Source organism: Anneissia japonica, unplaced genomic scaffold (genome assembly GCF_011630105.1).
Source record: "Anneissia japonica isolate Jap-2015-1 unplaced genomic scaffold, ASM1163010v1 scaffold288288_len553704_cov182, whole genome shotgun sequence".
Taxonomy (NCBI): Eukaryota; Metazoa; Echinodermata; class Crinoidea; order Comatulida; family Comatulidae; genus Anneissia; species Anneissia japonica.
The window spans coordinates 293,480-319,059 of NW_022702993.1; the positions used below are offsets into that span (position 1 = coordinate 293,480).

The following is a 25,580-nucleotide window of genomic DNA, read 5'->3' on the forward strand; positions in this document are numbered from 1 at the left end:
ATATATATATATATCGTTACGGAAGAGAAATATGAGAGGGAAAAAAGTTCCTCCAACCGGGATTCGAGTTCTGCTGTCTACAGACGCCTTAACCAACTTCTTTTGGAATTTAGATCAGATAAAAGCTACTAATCCTTCAGCATTATTCCTTAATGCATCGCATCCGAGTGTATATAAGTGAGTGTATTTGACATTTTTAGGTCTATAACGTATATTTGTTTTCTTCGCTAGGTCTACCGCAACGTGGAACGCCTGTTGGTGGTGAAGAGGCTATGGATACGTCAACAGCGAATGATTCTTTGAAACAAGAAATCGAACGATTAAAGAAACAGAAATCTGAGCTGGAGTTGAAACTCCAGAAATGGCGGGATTATGAACATGTGTTCCCAGCAGATGAAAATGGTAACGGAAATGAAGACACTGAAGCGATTATTAATCTCAGGAAAGAATTGTTGTTTCATAAGAACCATTCGATTGAAATTGAAGTAAAGAATCATGTTTTAGAAGCAGAAGTACAAACACTAAAGAAACTCAGTGAAATCGTTGCTAGTGGACCGAAAGGCAAAGGAAAAGCGACCGAGAATAAACTACGTGCTCAGTTGTCCGTAATGCGCACAGAGGTGGATAACATGCGTCTACAGGTGGGTCAATTGCAAGTTGAAAACGAGCGCCTGACGGAGAAACAACTGGGCATCTCTCCTTCCACGGACGACGACGACGATGTTGAGATGAATACATGCCCACCGGCCGCCTGTAGTGAGTTACTTAAACTACAAGAAAATGTCACTGAACTCGAGGAACAATTAGGTTAGTAGTGACACGCCATGTAGCACCAGCACATTTATATTATGACGTATCCTCTGTGTCTCGTTTTCTCACGCAGTTCGACTTCTGAACACTTTCTACTACTGACCGAAAATCTAGTACCTGCTACTCACACTAAAACATTCTCTTTACTCTTACTCTTTTTGATGGTCTTCTTGCATGTGCTTTGTACTGTAGTAACTTTTGTTTGCCAGTTAACGTCTCGTGGCACAAGTCCGATTATTTCTTTCATTACGTTACCTTATTGGTTCAACGACCACTGAATATGCAGTAGACTTACAAATATATCTCATCGGAGATGCAAACCTTATATAGCATGAGTATGCATTAATGATGTCATAGTGATTTTTCAGCAGATCAATCTAATATGGAAGTTATTTTAACATTTAATGCAGAAAAAAAATAGAGTTAACATGAAAATAGTGGCGTAACAAAACTATTATTTCTATGTTTTATAGCTACTTATTTATGTATCGATTTTAAGAACTCTTTAGAGGAGAAATATTTAAGTACAATCTACTTCGGTCTCTGGTTTGGCGTGCAAAATGAAGTTTAGCTACTTTCGTTCCGTCTAGCTAGTGCACTTGTAAATTTGAAGTGGTACTAGATGGAGACTGTGTCTGTCATTTCTGGACACTCACAGAGATTAAAATGTAAGCTTCCCAATTTTAGATCCAATCAAGTGTAACCTTTGAACTTGTTTAGTTTGTCGTTTTCTCAGATTAAAATCGGAACGGGTTTTATCACGTGATAATATGTAAGTAGTTCATGTAGACATGCATTATGTATCTGGCTTAGCAGATGAATACAGGTGAGATTGTGCCTTTAGAATAAAATCGGCCTACCGGGTCTAATTTACGAGTTCGGATACATTAATGAAATACGGCTTTTATATTGAATACAAAACTGACCTCAATTGACGAGAATAAAGTTCCCCATGTTGTGCGAAGCACGTACTGGGGATTACATTTGCTTCCTTTTCTTTAATGATTCCATCTTCGATTGCATAACTTAAACATTTTAGCTTTACTGCTTAATATATATGAAGAGGGTATTTTATTGGATAATCTAAAACCTCATCGATATAATCCTATAATAGTTATATTGACTGTGTCCATTTTTAAAAATAGAATGAAACGATTGTAATCGTTATAGTAGAGCTAGGTTTTTATCAAAGTGATTTCGAGTTCTAAGAGTATACTTTTGTCGATTTTAAGGAATATTCGAAGCTGTGTGATTTGTGTGATAGTGTTAATAACATGATATACAATCCTAATGATTACATCCTAAACTAGTTTTGTCTTTCACGTCAAAATATTGATTTACAAATTCTATATATAGGGAGAAAATTTAAATGGTAAATAAATAAATAATTTAGTTCATAGATATTATATCTATGTTTAGATGATCTATTTATGCATACAATATAAAGTAGATCGGGACCGGCGATATTGATACATTTTAAACACGCTTAGGTTAAGTTTACTGGTACACTCATATCAGCTAAATATAACCTGTTTGTAGAGCAGTCTTGGTTCTTTTTCTGTAGAGTTAGTTGAAAGAAAGACATCATGTCCTATTATCTCGTAACTTATGACCTCATTCGGAAAATAGAACTTGGATATTTTTGAGTTCAGATCTAAGGATTGTTGATTGGATAAGCACCATGATTGAATGTATATGTTGTGTCATGATGTTCATACTTGGAAACTATGTTACTCTGAATGTATAAGACCTCAACTTCTGTGACAGTTTTGCCCTTATTCTTCTTAGCGTTCGTAAGCAGCACTAATTAGTCGTGATGCCAAAATCTTGCAGAAAATGTTCTTTTGTAATGAAGTTGCAAGGAGCGCGTTTGTAAAGCAGCGTTGATTGGCCGATTATTATGTTAAAGATAATGAGGTAAACTGTCACAAAGGTTCAGTTTTTGATTTTTTTTTTCTGTCTACTGTACTTCCATTAATTTTCTGTTAATTATACTCATTTCTTATTGCGTAATAAATGGATATGTGCTGCATGATTTTATTTATCGTTTGCACGACTGTTGTCTGTTGTTTTTTATCGTATGTTCGCATGTATGACGTAAGTAACTTTTACCCGTTACATATATATTTTGTCTTGTTTTTTGATAAACTGTATTTCTCCAAATAAGGAAATTCGGTACTCGCACTAGTATACAAAATTGACAGTAAAAATATTAAAACAATGATCAAATGCAGTAAAATAATAATTACAATATGGAAGGGAGATATCAAACAACAGTCATTAAAACATAACAGTCACCAAAGCAACAACAGCAAAAAAGGTTAAAAAAAACTATAATATTAGTTTGAAGTTATTATCTAGATGTGTATAAGAGACAGGTGTGTGTATTTCCATACAACTAGACTAAGACGTAAATGCACTTATGCAGCAATCTCTAAAGGTTGTTGAGAATTGTTGTTAATTATTGGTACATTGCCAACGTTTCCGTTGCTACACGTTCTCGATATACCTGCCTCAAGAGAAATACGCATTGGACAACAGAAATATATAATCGAGGGCATGTTTGTTCCTTGTACGGACAAACAAGCCCCTACAACTAATATGCCTTTTGCTGTATGTTTAGATAACTTATTTTAGGATGGAGGGGCAAAGCGTCTGCAACTGATGATAACAATAACGTATGTTAATATTTGATGCTGCTAATATAGGCCTACTGCTAGGCCCCAAAATGTCGCTGCAATTACTTCTGCAAAAGTAGTGTATCAATGATATTAATAGATTGCCACTTTTAATTTCATATTTTTCACAGTATTCTAATAGTTAATATTTCATCTTTTTTTAAATGTAGATTTGACTAAATTAATAGAAAGAGCAAACTAAATTGTGTTAGACCTAATTCCCGAGACAACATGGTATTAATAACTTTGGGTCTACCGTATTAAAGGTTCAGAAACAAAATAATTATGAACAAATTCAGATATCACGCATGCCTTCAAATTTAATATATCATCATGTTAGGGTAATATATTATTCCTTGTATTATTTACTATGAATACGTAGTAATTTATTTGTAATCGTCTGCAAATGAAACACAAATAATATAAATGACCATGTTGAAAGTAAGTTTGTTTGAGGACAGGTTTATTCTCTTTCCATTAACTGTAGGGCAGGTTTGGGGGAAGTGCAACATCATATAAAATGGTACATTATCCCCTCGTCCTAAGCCCAAGGGACCGTCATAATTCCCTAGTGGTTGCCCTGCTCTTGCGTTAAAGGTCGCTTACATTTAGCTTCATAATCCAATTAATTATGCTGAACCATGATATGTTAGGCCAATTTTCTCTGCTCCCTCATACTATGGAAGTATTTTATTCATAAAATAATGATGATAAATGATGATGTTGATGATATTAATAACGATAAAGATGTACGATAATGATTAGAATGATGATGACGGTTAAGGTATTGACGGCGACGGTGACAAAAATTAATAAATTAAATTAAAATCTCAATACTTAAATAGATACAATACTATTGCCTGTTTGTTTATAAAGATCTTATATTTCTTTATAAAATTCAAAAATCAATTGTGAAGGCCAAATTTTTTTAAAAGACATGTTGGACAACTTTCTTTTTTTAAATGTGCTCCAGGAACTTTAAGATGTAAATACAGTTATTTGCTCTGTAAGAAGTTCAATAATTTTATTTTGTTAAAAAAATTGATGATGTTATAGCGCCCCCAGCAGAGTGTCGCGTGTATCTCAATGAAGCTTCCCGTCGTTTTTTGTCACTAATTACATTATGTCAGTCACTTGCTTCAATCAATCAATCAATCAATCAATCACTTGCATCAATCAATCAATCAATCAATCAATCAACCAATTAATCAATCAATCAATGCAATTTACATTGCACCAGATATCCAGAGAAACATGATTAACCATTATTGTCGTGATTTGTTACCATCAACTTTCTCACTTACACCATCACTTATCATTTATCGTATCTTCACCCCAGCAAACAGGGTAGCAATGATGTGGTGCTCGGGGAGGGGGAAGTGGTAAGTGGTTGGGCGTTCTTCTGCTTATGCCTATAAGCAGTAGACTGCCATTTTAAATAAACAAATGTACAAAACTGTCGCCCTGCTTCTCATTCTAAGTGATCTGTTGTATATTTTTCCTAATATGGGGGTTTCCCCACCAACAGTGATGATTATTTTGGAAATCTTAATCTTAGCTTATAAGCATCTCCTTTATGGACTTTTCCAACTTTAGCTATTCAATTAATATTTTGCTATAGCCATTTTATTATTTTTATTTATATCTCGAGCAATTGCACAGAGTGAGTATTGATTGCATATAATATCATCAATTAATTAGGAATTGTAGACGAAAAGCGTAATTATCACGTATATGCACCGTCAAAATCATATCAAAGTAGTCTAGGTCGAAATGTTGTTGTCATCATGTTTAGAAATGACTCATCTTCAAAGGCATATGACATTATTCGAAACACTCTCGATCGCCTGCTGGGTTGCATTAAAATGCCCCGCCAAAACAAACTAGTTTCTCCACAAGCGGCCTAATCATTTCATATCATATTTACACCGGTCAGGAAAGACAGTACAAAACAAGACTTGAACAGGCCAATACTTTGTCTAAATTCACAGGTTTAGGATAGCAGGGTTAGGTTTATGACTAGATCTTTGATTCCGATAATATTTAAGCTACGGTTTGGCCTAAATCTGTTACCATTATCTCACACCATCTAGATGAACTACAACTCATCGTAAGAAGCAGAGAGATGAATGAGGAGAAGTACGAGATAGAAGTTCAGAAGGTAAAGGAGGACATGACTAAATCCAATATGGTGGCTGCTTCGAAAGAGTCGGATCTTCATGAAAGAATACGACAACTGACCTCAGACAACGAAGATCTGAAGCTACAGGTAGACTTGCAGAAGTCACAGATTGCTGTCAATAACGCACATATAGAGAAATTGAAGCATTCGTCGTCTGGTCATTCAGAATCCGCGCCAGATGATGTTTTTACTGACAAATCACATTCATTAGAAGTCAAACTGAACTTTGAGGTAAATTAAGTCATTTATATTCAATTGACTATAACACTAACACAGCTTGTTATAACAATTTACTTATCACTGCAACCAACGCATTATTGCAAAGTAGACCTAAAGTAAATCAACACATCTACAACGAGAGAAGGGTTATTATAAGGCTTAGCTTTTGAATATATGGTGATGAGGATGCTGTATTATTATTGGTATTATTATTATTATTATTATTATTATTATTATTATTATTATTATTATTAATGTTGTTAATTGTATTCAATTATAATTAATGATGCTTATAAATTATAATAATGATGATGATGATAATAATAATAATAATAATAATAATAATAATTACGAGGATGATGATGATAATAATACTGATGATGATGATGATAATGATGATGAGGACGATGATGATAACGACGATGATGATGATAATGATGTTGACGATGATGATGATAATTTTGATGATCGTGAAGCTGCTGCTGATGATGACAGTGATGATGATAATGATGATGATGAATATGAATATGAAGATGATGATGATGATGATGATGATGATTATGATGATCATGATGATGAATATAATGATGATCATGATGTCGATGATATTAATTAAAATTATATAGAAATAATATATCCAAAGATAATTGTGATTTTTGAAAAGTTATCGTATGTTGTAGCTTTAACTGTACAAAAATAATTGTAAATTAAAATATATCCATACAGTAATTATAATAATGACGATAATCACGACGATGAAATTGATGATGATGAATGATTATAATAATAATAATAATGATAATAATAATAATAAATAAGAATAATAATGTAGGTTAATATCAGTATCGAACAAAGTCTGAAGACTCATATTATAGTGTCAACGTGAGTGATCTTCTTGAAATAGATTGTGGAACCCACAGCAAGTTATAGACCTAATCATTTTTCAACCGCAAGTAGCAAAATAAAAACACCCGTCGAAAACAAGTTCGTGAGCTTGTTAGTGAGTTAATCAACTATGACAGCTTGTCCCAATTGGGAAATGTGTCGTCTGCTACTATTTTCAATTATTGAGGGCGCTCCTTCATTAATTACACTAGCAAATTACATGAAGTGTTTGTTCGATCATTTTGACTCGCTTTTTAAAACATAACAATTACAAAATATTCTTTTTTATCCACAAATAATTCGATGTCAAAGTAATTTTTCTTTTAGTAGAGAAGGAGGCCGATTTGCTGCCGGTGAAAACTATAGGCATTTTTTGTTAGTCTTTAAAATCATTAACTTTGACGTATTTTATACAATTGGTACTGTTAACTGATATACGATTTTACCTCTAGGCGTATACAACTATAGTCATTGGTAAGGTATAAGAGCTTAAAATCATAAAATACTGGCCTTCCACGTGTACTCAAATTTATTGTGAACCGACACTGTCCTGTTGATATCGCTGCTAAAATAAACAATGAACACGTCTTTAAAATCGAGAGACAGCCATTTTTATGTTATGATACTAGAATTGTGTTTGGTGCCCACCAGACTTTGTGCAGGCTGTTAGCCTAGAAAGTAAATGACTTCACGCCTCGAATTAATTTAAGCCTACCTACGTACTGAAATGCTGATTAGGCCTACCGACGGTAAGCGATACTAATGACGGTCGCTGATGGAATTTATTAGGCCTAATATCCTGTCATTCTTTACCTCAGTATTTCATCGATAACGTACAATGAAAATAATGTAAGATATATGCTTACTTTATTGAATTGACGTTTAAAACAGATAGGTACATCCTGTTGTGTAGGCCTATGAGTATTTGCTTTTAGTTTCTATAAGATTACTAAATGAAAGAGTGAGTCCACTAGGCCTCCTGTATAATGTTAATATGTTCAGAATGGAAATAAAAAAAAGAAATAAGACTTAAGACTTCACTTAGAAATTCTGGGAATAGTTTAACCAATTATTTAAGTTAGTTTATTTTAGCGTATGTAAGTGTATAGGATTATAGTGTCCTGGGTACGACGTTATAAACTGCATCCGGTCGAGTCGTCGGCGACTAATTCCGGCAACCCCATCTGGTGATCTTTAGCGGCCGCCGATGGAGGGTGGATGCACACCCAGTAGCATGAAAAAAAAAAGCCAGCTGAACAAAGGACGGATGAACCCCTCGGAGCCAACGGCCAACCATGCCTTAGTTTTAGGTTTTTTAGTTACATAAAATAACATCTTTTTATTTTCATTTTTTTTTACATTTAAAAAAAAAACAACTTTTTTTTTTTAATGTCAAACTCAAAGAGCTCAATCACCAAGCGCATATCGGCTTTTTCGCATGATGCGCTATACAAATCCAACTATTATTTATTATTATTAAGAATTTATGTGACAATCACGATAAACATGAGAAATCGTCGTCCTTTATATTTTAAACGTTTGATTATTGAATTAAGATTTGTTAATCAGTCTTGACATATATATATATATATATATATATATATATATATATATACATTATATACATATATATTTATAAATTTATTTATTTATTTATATTTATATATTTACGCAGGCCTAATTATAATTAGTATAAATATTTGTATTAATTTCTATTTACATATCAATGTGTCAATGTTTTGTAGCGGTGTCTCAAAGAAAGGATATCACATCTAGAGAAACAATTGCAAGAGGAGAGAAAGCGAACTCGTTCATCTTTGGATAGCAAACCGGATGTTGTAGGCGAGACGAACGGTGCTGTCGATCAAGAGGACGATAGAAGCCCCGGCGGCAGAGACCGAGAGAGGGAGTTGTTGAAATTTGAGGTATGAAATATGTCTTTAACAATATTAATTCTTTAAAGTCATCGATTAAATAAAAGTGAGACTTAAATGACAACTTATTTTATTATTAATGTAGGCCTACATATATTATTCCTGTCCACGATTAAAATGAACCTCCAATCTTTTGATTGGATGTCACGGCACAGCGCGTTCCTCAGTTAAGCACACACTCACTGCTTCGTATTAGTGCGCGCGAGGAAAGTGAGATAGTTTTAACGAATTTTACTTATTGTCATGACTGGCTGTTACAGAAAAGTTTTTAATTCAATGTCTGTCAGTGGTTTACCACTGGACACGCTCACTACAATTAGTTTAAGGTTTAACAAGTGATATGTTAAACCTTACAATAATTAGACATCTGGGTTTTTAAACGAGTTACTGGACCGCACAATATTAATTATTTAATTTAATTAGACGAAAGTCAAACACTCTTCGTGCCAGCCATTTACCGACATTTCCTTCCATTATTTAATTAACGCTACTATTAAAGAGGCCTACTATGATTCGGTATTATAAAGGCCTAATTAGACCCAGTTGTGTTTCTTATCAAGATTTATTTCGCAAAAATTTACGAAAATCGATTGCCATAAAATATAAAATCATAGTAATAATTTACAATTTAAAACATAAATTTTAAAATATATATTACAATCAATGATTATAAAAAATGTAATATGAATACCAAGATATTGTTTCTAAATTTATTTTAATAATGTTAATGCATGTATAATAACAATTCATTTTTTTCTGACGGTCTGCAAGTTATTATATTGTTTTGCTTCTACTAACTTGGTGATAGCATGTCTGTTGGATTTTAATTTATTTGTATAGGGCACTGGGGATAGACCAGCTGGAATGGTTACCGGTAGCTAATATCATACATAATTATTATATACCTTGTTTAGAAACGCCATTTTGTTTAATATTATGGTCATTATAACCATTTTCATTATTTTCTAAATTATATTTGTATTGTCAATATTATCATTATGATTATTATTTCCATTTTGTGATGGATTTTTCTCCATTAGCTAAATGAGAGTAGCATGTTGTTGGAAGACATGAGAAAAGAACTTGAGGACGAGCGAGAGCGTCGTAAATTGGAGAGGGCAGAATTTGAGAAGAAGCTAGCCGAGGTTTGTAATACTCAGTATTGTCAATGAGGCCTAAAGTGTGTACTATATACAGGGTTCGGACTTTAAATCCTAGACCTAAATGTCTGTATAATTAATGTCTTTGTATAGAAACATATATTCCCAAAGTGTGACATAGGTATATATAATAAAATGTATTTTCGTATGGAGATTCCCTATAGTTATAAAAAAAATGTTTGATTAATTTCTGATGAAAACATTATATTGTCCCCAAAGCCCTCAAACTCTTTATTTATGTGCTTTAACCATTGCATATTATATTACCGACATGTAATACTAGGCCGAGAACAGAATAAATAATAGTTTTATTTCCCATAATGTTATTATTTTAACAGTTTTGCTTACCTTTTTTAAACTGATAGTCTAAAAGTAACAACCTATTAGTGCAAGTAATTCCAACATACTTTGTGCATGGGCACTAGAATAGAACTACGTTATTCATAAAGTATAGAATTATATTTATTAGATTATTTTTATTTTGCAGTACATTTTATGCTTGACAAGATAACTAATTATAAAATTGATATAATAATGAATTTTATTGCTATAAGTTAGAAGAGGTATGTGTTTCGTCTGATAAACTAAAGCTATGCCTTACTTTTAAATAAATGCTATCTAATTAAGATGTAAGCTAAGAATTTCACTCACAATTTTTGATAATAGTCAACTTTCGAAAAATAACCCGTAGCTCGCATTAAGCAACACACTAAACAAGGAAACAAATATTAGACTTAGTGTGCCAATAACAACTACTAACGAACATAATTCTAACATCTCTTCCTACCATGCACTCGTCTGACTTGGCTGTGACGACATCGCATGCGCTGGTTACCATAACAACTGGTCGTCATCACGAACTTGCTGTATTTATATAACTAACTATAATGACAAACAATAACTTCGAGCAGTATTTCAAGCAGAGTTTTATATCACAGGCGGCGGAAGATAAGAAGCGAATAGAGAGGAAATATATATTTGAGAAGGAAAGTGTAGAATTACAGAGGAAAATGGAGGGTTTCAATTGGAAGAAAGAAAAAACAGATTTGCTAAGAAGAATGGAAGAATTCAAAAAGAAAGCAATAGCACTACAAGAAAAGTTAAACAATAAAACTGATACGAAACAGGTAAAAACGTTTCTTATCATTTGTCATATTATATTGTCAAAAATAATTAGATAAAGAGCAGCTGAAGTGGCTGTGACCCTTGAAAATCCTTTTAAATGTTAAGCTGGGCTTATGTCGCCCTTGCGACTCGACTCAACTCAACTGACATCAACTGATTTTTGGCATCTTGCGAGCAACTGAGTCGCGTGATTGAAGGCGAAATAAGAGCTGCTTGTGGTCTCTAGTTCAATTCCATCACAATTCTATTTGTGTTCCACGTAGCCAGAGGGTTGAAATGCAAGTTGCGATACAGCAACGTCTGTCGTCTGAGCCTGTTAGAGTAATTGGTTCTTTGTTAAATTTGTGTATCTGAAGGAAGCCAGTACAGTCTTCGAAAAACAGCACGCGACTTTGCTAAGAACTCGAGGCGGTCTCAAACTTAGGCGCTGTATAAATTATTACTAATGTGCATATGATTATTATATGCCCAGTACATATTACAAAGGCATCTGGGGGTTCACATTATTTTCCTGGTCATTGAAACAATGTTTATGCTCCCTTGGAAAGTATTTTATACAGTAATAGGCCTATTTCGCGAAGTGTCATTCGAATCAACCAGCAGGTAGACCTACAGTACCATCTTATACTCTTGGGTTGAGAAAGTGCATTTTACTGCAGTTAAAACATGACACTTAAAATAATTTCGTGTTTATTTTCTTTATTCAAAGTCTCCGGATGAGCTGTCCAAGCAAATGCAAGATTTACAGCACATTCGTAAACGACTCGAGAGTCAGCTCGCAAAGATTGACACAGAATGCTGGAAGTACAAAGATCAAGCAGATAAGGCTATTAATGCAATACAAAAGGTGAACAGTTAATATATTATAGAGTGTGTAAGGGAGGCAGGAACGGATACATGATAATTAGTGGGGATGAAGTGTTCATCCTCATTGGGAGAGATTATGAAGTATATAGAGTAGAACACCTTCTTTAGGATACCCCTATTAAGGGTACACCTTTTTGGTCCCGAAGGTTGTCTCATTAATAGGGGTTTTACTGTACTTCATTTTATTTATTTATTTATTTACTAATATCTTTAGCCAGGATGACACAATCATTTTAAAGAAATGTTTTTCATTGTGGTCCTGGAAACTAAGAACGTACATTGTCAATAATATTATTAACAACGATAATAACAATCATAATAACAATAATAATAAACAACAACCAAAAAATAATAATGTTAAACAAAACACAAGAGAACACACCCAGAGTCAAGCATTAATAATCATAATCATTATTTAGTAACCCTTTTCCTCCCCAATTCCACTTTTTTTTTTCTTTCCTTTTTTATTCTTTTTTCCTCCATTTCCTCTTCAGAAATCACGAAAATGGCAAACGCGCGCCCCCGCTTTTGAGATGACGCCGCCATCACTACCGTGTACACGCAGGTACCTCAAGCGTCAAGCGTCAAGCGTCGTGACAACACCCCTTCCGTAATTACTTACTCTTTCAGTATCTTCCCTAATATCTCTCTTTCTTCCTTGTCATTTCCTAGTCTTTTACCTTATCGTTTTGTTCTGAGTGAATACTTTTTGTCTTTAAATTAAATTTATTATTATGTTTTTAACAAACATTTCGAAAATTAGGGTAACTATGACAGTAACAATTCAATGCCTAGGACATGGAATAAATTTTAAAGTAGGACATTTATTGTCAATAGCAATATGATATATTTAGTAGCTGATATCTGCCGAATACTCAATTGCTAGTGTTTCTGTCATTTGTAAATAAGATCGTGTTTCTTTGCATATCTTGTCTACTTAGGATGTGATTGATTTCGCGTCCCATACGTTGATCGCGTGCTTTGCACGGTTTGCATATTTTCGCAATACAGGGTTTATTTATCCTCAAGATGAATTAAAGTAGAGTTTATATCTAATCGTTCTTTTGGTACTTTATCATCCCACCACATAGCTACACGTACGTTTCATTGCTGTTTAAATTGAACCTCCGTTTTATCTCCACAGCTGACGGTTGAAAACGAAGAGTTGCAGGCGTCCAGAGATATATTGAAACAAGAAAGGACTCTTCTTCATAACAAGCTATCGACACTTCAAGTTGAACATCGGGAAACAGATTTGAAAATTAGGAAAGAACGCGAAGAATGGGACATCGAAAAACTACAATATTTGAAACAATGCAATGAAAGCAATAATGCTGATCAATTTAAATACACTCAGGAGCTTGAGCGATTAAAAAAAGAGAAGAAAAACCAAGAATTCCAAGCCAATGAAATGGAAATTAGAATTGAGGAACTGGAAAAGAAAGTTTTTGAAAGAGAGCAGAGGATTACTTCAGTTCAGGGGACTTTGCGACAAATGGAAGAGGATTGGGCAGCGGAAAGAAGGAGATTAAATGAAAACTTTGAGAAGGAGTTAAGACTTCGTGCGCATGAAAACAAAATTGATATGGAGGAAAAGGAACTGGAAGTTCGATGCAAGATTCGTGAGATTGGAGAATTAAAGGAGAAGATGAAAGATTATGAAAAAGACAGCTCAATACAATTGAAACTAATTCAAGATCTAGAGCGAATGCAGCAAGAAAACGAGGCAAAATGGAATAACGAGAGAAAAGAATTGATTAATCAAACCCGAAAAACGGACACGGAGAAGGTGAAAAGTCGTCAGGCCGAAGTAGTAAGCGATGGTGCGCGAAAAGCTTCTGGTAGCAAGTCGCGCCAAGTCGCATGGGAAAGTGAACGCTCTAAGCTGGTTGCTGATATAAAATCTCTCTCATCTACGTTATCTAACAAAGAAGAATCTTGGAAGGCAGAGAGAGTGAAATACTTAAGTGACATCAAAGATCTAAGACTTAAACTTCGGACTATTGAAGATATATCAGAGCAACGAAATACAGAACTTTGTGCAAAACTCGAAGCAGCAACAGAAATGTCTCAGTCATTAAAAGCAAATGAAAACTCGTTTAAGGACGAGCGTCAGCGCCTTATGAAGCAGGTACTAGTATTATTATTAATTTATAGTAACATTGAATAGTAAAATAAACAAAAATGTATTATGAACTTAGGGAAACGCCGTATGTTTTGCAATTCTGTAAAAAAATGGAATCCAATTCGGTTTTGTGTAAACGAATAGACATTTCTTAAATTTCCTTAACAAAGAAACAGGTATATTTCTTGAAATGAAAACCTTGATAATTGAACAAAAAAGATGTACCGTAAATTGAAAAGAAACACCACATATCTTAGAAATAACACAGAAGATTAAACTAAGACATGTTTCAGAACCCATGATCATCATTACAGAACAGAAAAAAAAAACCCAACATAAAACCAAGCCCTTTCCATCTGAACTATATAGTTCATCGTTATGCTGCGTAGATTATCTGATACACTAGTTATTAACGAGCTGAATAGCTATGGTAAATATATGAAAATGTATTTCAATTATCTTGTGTTTTCTTGATTATTTTTCTGGTTGTGTATATAATGTATTTATATAATGATAATCCTGCTATGAGTTTTTTTTTTTCTTGTTTATTTCATTAGATTGAACAAAAAGACAACTTAATTGAAGAGGTGAACAAAACGGCAGACACTTTACGTGCAACACTAGATTCTCAACGTGAGGAGCTGGACAATACCAAAATCGAAATCTTGGAGAAACATCAAAGAGAAGAGAAATTACTTCGAACTGAAGCGGCCGCCCATAAGTTTCGACTTGAGAGTGAAACTAAATTATTTAGGGAAGAGAGCAAATACTTGGAAGATCAGATGCAGTACGAAATAAGGCAGCGAGCATTTTACGAAACGACTTCATTGGAATCTAAGCGAGAGGTGGGATCCATTAAAAGCCAACTAGAGGTGTTGAAAGTCGAATTAGCGACGACAAAGGCCGATTATGAACGAGAAGCTCTGATAGTAAGTCGTTGTTCCCATTTATTAATTTTGGTTCAGTTATGACGCCAATTTAATCAAACACGGAATTAGTCGAATAGGTTCGTTTTAATTTGCATTGTTGTGTTAATGCACCAAGATTAGTCTATCTCTCAAGATGCATACTGGCGTACACAAATTTCTATTTTCATTATCATCTCCATCATCATAATCATCATAAAAATAATAAAAATAATAATCATTATCATCAACATTTCCATCAGCAAAATCATCAGCATCCTCATCCTCCTCCTCATCATCATCACTTGCTATATTATTTGGAGACACTTTACCGGTATTGAATAGAGTTATGATCTTTCGTTTTTAATGATATTGCAAATTTTCAATTTTGTAGGCTAAAAGGAGCAAGCAGTTATTGGAAGAAATTCAGCGAGAGAAGCGAGAAGTACATGGTCAGCTAACTGCGGAAACACAACGAGCAGAAATTTTGCAGAAACATTATGTCGACGATAAAGCTGGGTGGGATATCATGCGCAATGAACTTCAGTCAAAAATTCACAGGGTAAGGTTTTGTTCATCGTTGAACGTACATCACCATTTGTTATCGTTGTAGAATAATATCATGAAAGATTTTGTTTTATTTTTTATGCCTTAGCTGGAACAACAAGGAAAGAAAAAATTAAAACACGATGAACTTGAAGCAAGGTTGAAAGGGGCATGGGATAAAGAGCGAATTGAGCATCGTCGTGTCATCTCGGACCTCCACAACAAAACCATCGAGCTACGTCGTCAAGTTGAAAATAGTGCGGTGAAGTGGCACCGAGAAAGAGCTGCACTTCAAGAGAACTTCGGGAGGGAACGAAAAATTCTCGAAGATGACCGCCAGAAAGCTGAGAGTCGAATAAGTGAGGTAGGCCTTCATAATAATATATTTTACTGTGCATAGGGATAGGACTAATGGTGAAAAATTACCTGTAAATTAATAAAATAAATAGTATGAAAATATACGAATTGCCTAAAGAAATTTCTTACAGCGAACACCACGCTATAGCTTAGTTCTCAAATAATATAGCAATACACTGGTAGAGAGAGTGGGTTGATGAATTTGATGTATGCATTAATGGATAAATGAATAAGTGATGAAGAAACGAACAGACGGACGGATAGAGGGATTGTGGCTGAATGGATGAGTGGATGAATAAAGGAATTATCGGGAAGACGGACAGACATATATACATATAATATAGAGAAGAATTTTTTTTTTGTCATTTGTGGGATCGTTCCACTTTTATTTCTTTATTTATCAATTTGAACTCATTACAATAAAAACGATGATTTCAATCAATCAAACGATCAATCAATCAATATATAATTTACATATCTATAACATTATTCCATCTCAATCGCATAATTCAATCAACCAACCAGTCACATAGTCATTCAGTCAATCAATCAATTATTTTATTTATTTTTTTTTAAAACTTTTATAATACCGGTTCAGGCCTAAGGATGGCAAAACACACGCATGCCATTATTTACACAAAACATTTTAATTAACTGAAAATGAAGCTTTAATTTTTCGTATTTTATGAAAAATTTCTAACCGTGTGTTACCTATTCCCATTTATTTAGCTTCTACGGAAATACACGGTGATGGAAGAATCTTACCAGAGAACGTCTGAAATGGAGGCTAGGTTACTACAGGAACGTGATTTATGGACAGTTGAAAGATATGATCTACAAAAACGTTTGCAGGAAAACATAACTTCACGAAGACTTGAGCTAAGCAGAATTGAGGCCCTGTTTGCTGAGGTAAAGTACGATGTAAATAATATAGCCTAATAGACAAGAGTGTTTCTGTATGGAGCGCCATTAGAGCATAAAATAAATTATCATAAACTTACAGTTACCTGTTGTGTAATTACTAATAGAGCCCATTGGCACACATGAATAAACAATGGACATGTGGTAACTTTTGCAAAATACATTATAAAAAGGAATAAAGCAATAATTCGCAGAAAACATCAAATATACTAAAATATATGTAATACCTGTAGATATTATACAACAAAATTAAATTTAAATGTAGAAAAACTAACTTATTGGCTTTTGAGTATTGTTGGTAATTCATTCCATGTTATGTGCCCCATTGCAAAGATTGATTTAGCCCGAGAAACTGTACGACGAGTGCGGATATGCTGAAATTGTAGTGACTCTCTGCTACGGTAGGTACGAATTTGGAGGATTTGGGGGAATTTGCTACTGAATCAGTATAGAAAAGAAACAATATACACTAAAAGTCAATAAGTCAGCAATTTTGAAAAGATAAAGATAAAAAAAGATGTTCTTTTAATATTCTCACATTATACACTTTTTAGATGCGAAGGATACGATCTGGAGCTGGACTAAAATCCCCAACAACAGATTGTGGGTCAACGATTACTAGTCCAATGTCGGTAGGTTTTTGTACATTTGGAATGAGCTAAAACTTTGATGTGTTTTTGCACTAGCGTCATGCAAAGGCTGCACCCTTTCATCTTTTTTTTTTTCCATTTATCTGATAGTTTGTTGAATTTCTTTTTTACTTTTTGAGATTTTTGTGTTTTGAAGTGAAGGTAAAATAATGTAAGCTTGTAGTTGTTTGACACAACCTTGACTGTTAAGTAGTCATCTTCTTACACTTGGAATGCCACCTATTTAATACATTAGATTGAGAAAACTCGCAGTAGTCACAAAACCCCACGTGTAATTCATTATAGATACATAAATTAACAATTGATTGATTTGAAAAGTGTAATATTCGCACCTTTTTAAAATTCTTTCCCTTTAAAAATTTTACTACTTTCTCAAATACGTCTACTACATTTAAAAAAAAAATAGAAATGTTGGCAATAAAACCCCAAATTACATTCTTTGGTGTAAATTAAATATGATTTATTTGGAAATGGTGATAACAAGAAGACACATTTTTCAATTTCAATTCTTACAAAATTAGCTTTGTTTTCAACCATTTCTTCGTTTCTCCGTCCTTTTACTTCACTCCTTTATAATTTCGTTATTTTATTTTGTTTGCGTTTGAATTTAATCCGTTTGTGTTTTATAACAGGTGCACCAAGATTTGATAACAAATGGAACGATCGTTACAACGAACACCAATGAAACCAAAGTGAAAAACTCTGCTTCGCATGCACGTAGCAAAAGTGTTGAACGAGCCCCCTCGATAGGGGGCGCTAACAGACAAAGCAAAAGCATGGGACGATCCTATGATAAGGTTTCTCCTTCTAACTATTGTATAGAGATATCCCTTGTAAGTCCAAATAAGATGATGATTCTTCTTGGCGTCTGTTTTGTAACTATTTTGAGTATTTGAGGTATATTAACTTTGCTTTCCGCCTGTTATCACCACTAAAATTTTCTACACTCGGACGCTGACACCTTCTATATAGTTACTTTTTTTGGGTGTATTGTTTATTCATCAATACCCAATTCAAATTTGTGAATCATCTAATAAAATTTGGATCAACAATTCTGGTGCAATAAATCTTTGTCAAATGTTGTAAGTCATAATTCTATGTTCACTAGTGTTGTTCTGTAAATGTATACATATTCCATCAAAATGTTACATTGCAGATACATCATAAATAATGTGGTACTGATTATTAATTTTCTTTATTTTGAAATGTTTTTCCGTGTACACTATCCTCACCACCTGCCGCTCCTTCATTATAGAGTAAATGTTGGTATCACCTCTGTCGTTTTTCTACATTTGCATGAGCTTATTATCCTCTTGCTAAACTGAGACAACTATATAACAAACACAAAGCATGGCTTTCTGTATTTATTGATGCATCAACCTAATATAAGAAAGGCATATCAGGTTAGGTTATAAAGCTTGTGACCTATAAGTTACAGTAAATCATATTCCACGCAAGACCCACACATTTCAATTTAAAATATTTTCGCAAGGTGTTAAAAACGTGTGCTTGCATCCTTTAATATTATGTTTTAAATTTATTGATCGAAAATTTCAATGAATAGATAGACCGATAGATTGATAGATCTTTATATTATTTGATTTATTAATTGATTGAATAAATGATCTGTCTATCTAATGTTTGATATGCTTAATTGATTCATTAATTGGTCGGTTGGTTGGATGAGATTGATGGATTAATTCGAATATTAATATTGTGGTTTATGGGTAGCTCAAAAATTAAGATATCGAAGTATATTGCGATGGTGTTGCATGTGTGTAAGCACTAACTTCTGCGTCACTTGTCCATTTATTGACTACTTTCTTTATACTGCTTAGAAGCTATTACTAATATAAATTATGCATGTCCACCACTTGCCTAACAATGAGGTGAGAACCGTCGCGACGACGCGTCGTGTATGCGTCCACAGTGCCTATGTAATATACCCACAGTTACTGAAGCTCGGTTTCCATAGAATCGCTCACCCTACCAGCGACAGTCGCCGACAGATATCGAGAAGGTTGAACCTGATTAAACTTTGTCGGTTGCGTTGCAAACGAATCAGGGTGCATTGCTAGCTGCCCCGACGCAATCGGAAAGCACCCCGAATCGTCTGCAATCGGCAAAGTTGAAACAGCTTTTCGACATCTGTGGGCGACTGTATGGAAACCGAGCTTCACCAGTGGTAGTGGTGGCGCCATGATTGTGCGATGGGGGTTCGATATCCCCGCCGGGAGTGCGTAAGTAGGCGGAAGAATAACCCTTGGAAGGGGTCCAAGCGCAAAGCACCCGGTAACAACGGCAATTTGGGGTTTTGAAAGGATTAGAGCCTACTTACAGTAATCAATTTTAGGGTCTCATAAATTGTAAATATTACATCTATTTTTTTTCTCTTCAATGAATGATGTTTTTCCTCTCCGCTCTCCCTCACTTACGCCACCCCTGATACTAATATATGTGCTGCTACATAGGCCAATTCCAGATTATAGGGGTATTCTTCTCATGCTAGGTGATTTATATTCTTTTAAATGTAGCTAATTTAAGTCAGAAAAACGTTTTTTTTTTGTTTCTATTCTTTAACAAACTTGTGATTATACTACTTACCAGTTTTAGAAATTTAACATTTCTATTGGATACTAAAATTATGTAGTTAATAACTGATGTTAGGTCTAATATTAGTAGTCATGTAGTTTACCGAATTTTAAGCCATTTACCTATGTTATGTGATTTTCAGCAACCAAAATCTTTCAAATCATCGAAATATGTTTTTAATTGATTTTTAATATCATTAAACCCACCAGCTGCGTGTAGAAAGCTGCTCGATTGAAATGAAATAATACCGGTTAAATACCATAATAGTCCCCGGCTTTTCTATCGCATAAGTCAACCACCCGTTCCTATCATCTAACAAAACTAACACGTTGTTTCCTCTTTTTAACCTACCTTCTTAATGCTTCAGAGGGGAAATCTATCATCCAAAGATCGAGCGGCAAGGTAGGTGTTTGCATTTTTTTTTTATTGAAACTTAAGTCTCTTTTCTAGGCCTTGGAGCAGTTAGCTCAAGTGAAACTGGACCTGACAAGTTTTGAGGGTCAGCTTCGGGATGAATTTGCGGCTAGATTGAAAAGGTATCAATATGAAGTCATACAAAAAAATAGGCTAAGAAGCTTAATACAATTCTGAAGTATGTGTATGTATGTATGTATGATATTGGAATATATGATTACACTCGATCTTTCCAAATGGAAATTGTATTGAGCGTAATTGTAATATTACGTATTACTTAGCCTAAGAAAGATTTTAAACATAAAATAATATGATTGGCAATCCCTTAATATGTTAACATATTCCAATTTTAGAGCACGGTCACAACCCGATGTACTAGATTCGATGGTACGCGAGCCGATGTCATCTCCTTTCAAGTCATCCAGTCTTGGGCGGCCCTCCAGTCGGAGTTCTGACGGACAGCGCTGCATGCGGAGCAGATCAACCGAACGCCCGGTGGCAGAGTGGGTGTGTAAGAATGAGGACATTCCAAGAAGACGACGAAATAGACCGGTCCTTACTTCGCCAGGTCGATTTACTGTAAAAGGTATGCTTCGGGAAACCGACAGGAAATCACCATCACTGGCGATGGATGATCCGAGATACCTGGGAGGCATGATGGAAGATAGTTTTGTGCGGACAGTCAGGAAAGCACTGGAGCAGAACCAAAGCCCGTCCCGGACTACCCCTCCACTGGGTAAAACCAGAAACCGGAGTAGCTGCAGAGGCCAATACTCTGACTCTGAAATCACCGGTGGAGGTGGTAGTGATAGTGATTCAGAAAGAAGGTTTACAGATCCAGAGAATGGCTATTCGAGACCCTCGAGAACTTTAGAACGTCCATCTAGGTTTGGATCTGGTTCAGGTCTACTTGGACAAGATATAAGGAAACGCAGTATAACTAGTCCGCAGGGCTCTTCATCACCAGGTTTGTCTCCAATGCGGTCTGAGTCTAGACTCCCAAGCACACCGCCTAGTTTTCTAATCCCTAAAAAGCAAAGTATAGGATCTTCGTCTGGTACAATGTCACCATCTCAGTCAGGAATGTGCCTTATACCCGGTCTGCTACCGAAGACGAAAAGCCAAATGCAAGCGCGAGAACAGGAACGGTTACATTCACCAAACACTCCGACAGGTAACGGATTTAAAAGCTTCATTGGTAGACAGTCACCTCGAGACGATAGCAGAACTAGTTCGCCAAAGTCAAGCCAATCATCAGCACATTCATCTCCTCACAAGGTATCCGGAAATGTTTATACGCCGCAACATCAGAAAACGGAATCAGCTCAGAGAATATCTAGTGTAACAACTTCAACTAGATCAGAAACTACCACAACTGTTACATCTCAATCTAAAACCTCAGTAACTACACTACCAAATAAGAGCAAAACAAAAATTGATGTCCGTGTGAAGCCAGTTCAGAGGCGAACCGTGCCAATTGCTTCGGAGGAGGGGTTCGACAGCGGAAGTGAAAAATCGCCGGCTCCAATGCAGACGAAAGAATCTCCTCTAACAAAATTTTCTAATACGACAGCATCTTCAAAGTCTACAGCTAAGTCTAAGGTAAGGTATCACTGATATCATAAACAAATTTTATGGTTTTTATAATTTTTTTTTATATTTTAATAAAAGAAAACACACAATAGTAATTTATCCAGCTCATTCAGCTGTGAAGAATCAAGTTATGTTTTTTTAAGATTGTGAAGTTCTATTAACAGAAGATATTTCTATTAAGAAAAATGAACCACGAAATTCCGGGAATCAAAGTTAGGTATCACCAATTGGAATCAATCCATTATTACAAGTTATTATGAAATATCATTGTGTTATAATAATATATTATGAACGCACGTACGTTTAAAATTCATTACACATTGTCTCAATCATCAAATTAACTGAGTGAAACATTCTAAACTTTTTAACGGACAGTTGCTTGATTGATTTGTTTTATGGAACTTTCATTTTTGATACAATTTTGTAAACAGGGAATATACTTGCACTTTGCTTGTAATGTATTTTGCTTTTCTCATTCTCTTCAAATCCATGCAGTCCAAAGAGTCTAAACACTAACACTTCGATTGCGATGACAACCATCTTTAGTACGTGGTATACGCATGCTCTATCTGTTTGTTGTTGTTTTTCTCTCGTCAATTGTTATATCATTTTTGATAAGTCTGGGACATCTTAAAACTACGTTACATCTAATTCTTAACTTTCGTGGACATTAGGTTCCCAAATACTAGCCACGGTGGTGTTATGAGGGATCTTGTATATTGATTTTTATTCTCCTTCTATTGTCTGTATAAATTAATAATTTCTTTTATTTTTATTTTTTTAAAGAATTTGAATATTTCCATTTAAAAACCAAAATATAAGCTATATAACTATCATTCAAATGGATATAGATATTTGGTACACTTCTTGATTACTACTTTAAATAAATGAGTAAGTGATGAATGAGCGGTTGAATGAATAAACAAATGAAGAATGAAAAAATTATGGAGTGAATGAGTGTATTAGTGATTGAATGAATGAATGAATGAATGAAAGAATAAATGAATGAATGAATGAATGAAGTAATTACTTGCCGAGCCATGGGGCTCATAGCAGGGGCGGCTCTAGGATATAATTTATGGGGCGGGGGAGCAAGATGTTCGACTGGGGTGGGGCTAAGTATTTATGGGTGTAACTATAGTGCGCAGCGTTATCTGAGGGCCTTAGGCCCGAGCCGGGGTGGGTATGGGAGGGGATGTCCCTTCTTCCCAAAACGAGATAAAAAAAAATGGGGTCTTCTAGATGTTCTGCTTGACTGATCAGACCCAGACGAAGCGATTGCTGAGACAGGTTTGGATTGACGTAGGCAGTACAGAACTGGGATGGGAAAACTAGGCCTATTTGGGTGGGGGGCTTGACCAGACCGATGGGGGGGCTTAAGAATGCCCCCCCCCCCCGCTGGCGCCGCCCCTGGCTCATTCCCAGTTTCTGTAGCGTGTATGTAAGTGTATGAGAGTGTGATACTTCCCTGAGTGGGACGCTAGTCCACCGCAGGTTACTCCCAGCATTGAAACCCCCGACCTCAATGTTAGGAAACCAAACCATTACCACTGCGCCATACCGCTTCCACAATGAATAAATGAATTATTAAATGAACGAATGACTGAACGAACGAATAAACGAATTAAAAATTGAATAAACGAAGGTACGAAAAACAAGCGCCGAGACAAGTATGAGTAAGCGAACAATTGCATAAATAAATACTTGGATTAACAGCTAAATAAAGAATGTTTTTAAAGTGTACATACAACTAAAAGAATAATGTTTTTAAAAGTGTAGGCCTACATTACTGTACCGGATTTTTTTTTCATTTCACCATGGCATGAGTTTTTGGCTTCTGTTGACAATTTTGATCTAGGCCAATGTGATGTTGTTATGTTTATTTTGTTATATCAGTCGTTTTCATTATTCTAAAATCTATCTGCATGATGTTACTATTGTGCTGCATGTAATTATTATCTGTGTATCAATTATCAATGTGTATCATACCCCACGTGTCTATATAATGTGTTTTCTATAATTATACAGACAAGTTGTCGAGGGAACGGTTGCATGAAAAAGTATACATCTGTCGACTTTTATAAAGACCGAACCACATTGTGTCAACAATCAATGGGATTCCATGAAACTGCGGAGCGCGAAAGACAGTTTGTTTGGGATTTTTTCGGGATTTTTTTTAGGTTTTTGTTTTTTTGTTTTTTTGTTTTTTTTTGACAAACCCGCTAAGACTGTTAACCACGGGCATCGAACTGGAGCTGTTTTGCAAACGCTCATAGAAGGCGGAGAATTTCTTCTGTCGACAGTCTGTCGACGCATTGTGCACTAGACTTCATTAAATTTAGACTCGTAGTGTATTAATGTAAATGAAGTAGTATAACATTAGCTATAGGCCTACAAATAGGCTTAAGTCACGTTTCTACATCAAAGTTTTTCTTTGATAAGAAAGTATAATACATACGCCAAAAGAATTGAAATACACACGCCGTCGTGTTAGGACTCAAAAGTTCAACATTAACATTAGTGAAAATTATATCATCATCAAACATTTTTCTTTAAATGTGTATTCTCTGTGTTGAGGTTTAAACTTATTCTGAATTTTTAAAAAACCCCCAAATTATTTAGGCCTGTAATCCCATTAAAAGCTATTTGGTCATTTTACTAAAATATTTCTGTATTTTAATTGATTTTAGGGTGCTACAATGCCACAGAAGTAGGTCTCTATCATCACAATGTCACAGTGCCATCAATCGTTATTTGCAGTGAATTTTTGCGCTTTATAAACCATTGTCGATTGGATGATGTAAAGCAGAGAGGAATGAAAGCCATACCGTACCTCCCTGATGCAAAAAAAAATTGCTATAATAAAAAACGTCCTTCTGCGTTACCATTGCCTGACAGGCACCAGCAGACATACTGTAGGATTTTTTATTTTATTATAGGGAGACCTTTGTTAAAAATGCTAAGGAGAAGGTCCAATAAAACATTTGTCCCCCGGCAGATGGTCAAGTTGATCGAATAATATAAGTTATAATAATCTAACGAGCACACGTGTACTAATATAAAACATTCATTCGTTTTTAATAATTGTTTTTTGACTTTAAATGAATTTTTTTTTGTTAAAGTTTAATTAACTTGCTAGTACGAAGGTCGACAACAGTGTTGGCTGAAATTGGCTGAAATTATAACTTCTGTGTACTATTAATAATAATGAAAAGACATGTTTCGGCGTTTCTTTGATGTTTGTCACAGCAGCTCATTTAGATCGGTTACTGCTATCCACGCATGTGTCATCCCTTCAGTATCGAAGATAGAATTTAATTCTCTATTAGTTAATCAAAAATAATTGTATTATATTGGACACGTATTGACTATCAACCATTATGAAACCTTTAGAAAATATATTTGGAGACCGGTAAGAGTAAATAATTTTACTGATATTTTTAATTAGGTCACTCGATGATATCAGCGGCTTTGCAACACGTCTATAATTACATGTTTCTACTTATGTTAGTAAAAATGGAATTACTATTATCGTAAATATTAAATCTAATCTAACTACGTATGTGCATCTGCATAGACAGCAAAACGTCCTGATTCATATATATATATACTGTCTC

General features: G+C 34.8%; 1 protein-coding gene across 3 annotated transcripts in view; it reads left to right on the forward strand.

Annotated features, from left to right (window-relative positions):
• The first annotated feature begins 235 nt into the window (after positions 1 to 235).
• The window catches only part of LOC117104181 (trichohyalin-like), a 28,351-nt gene continuing 3,006 nt past the window's right edge, over positions 236 to 25,580 (forward strand). For 2 of the 3 annotated variants that reach the window (XM_033244876.1, XM_033244875.1), the window contains exons 1-15: positions 236 to 807; positions 5,582 to 5,901; positions 8,520 to 8,699; positions 9,749 to 9,853; positions 10,780 to 10,995; positions 11,703 to 11,840; positions 13,005 to 13,991; positions 14,543 to 14,914; positions 15,285 to 15,452; positions 15,546 to 15,800; positions 16,523 to 16,702; positions 17,269 to 17,346; positions 17,997 to 18,197; positions 20,407 to 20,492; positions 20,724 to 21,972. In XM_033244876.1, coding sequence (XP_033100767.1) covers positions 273 to 807; positions 5,582 to 5,901; positions 8,520 to 8,699; positions 9,749 to 9,853; positions 10,780 to 10,995; positions 11,703 to 11,840; positions 13,005 to 13,991; positions 14,543 to 14,914; positions 15,285 to 15,452; positions 15,546 to 15,800; positions 16,523 to 16,702; positions 17,269 to 17,346; positions 17,997 to 18,197; positions 20,407 to 20,492; positions 20,724 to 21,972 — 5,070 coding nt within the window. In that variant the 5' untranslated portion in view covers positions 236 to 272. Of the gene's footprint in view, positions 808 to 5,581; positions 5,902 to 8,519; positions 8,700 to 9,748; positions 9,854 to 10,779; positions 10,996 to 11,702; positions 11,841 to 13,004; positions 13,992 to 14,542; positions 14,915 to 15,284; positions 15,453 to 15,545; positions 15,801 to 16,522; positions 16,703 to 17,268; positions 17,347 to 17,996; positions 18,198 to 20,406; positions 20,493 to 20,723; positions 21,973 to 22,458; positions 22,509 to 25,580 lie in introns of all 3 variants that reach the window. The other variant, XM_033244877.1, reaches the window with a different exon arrangement.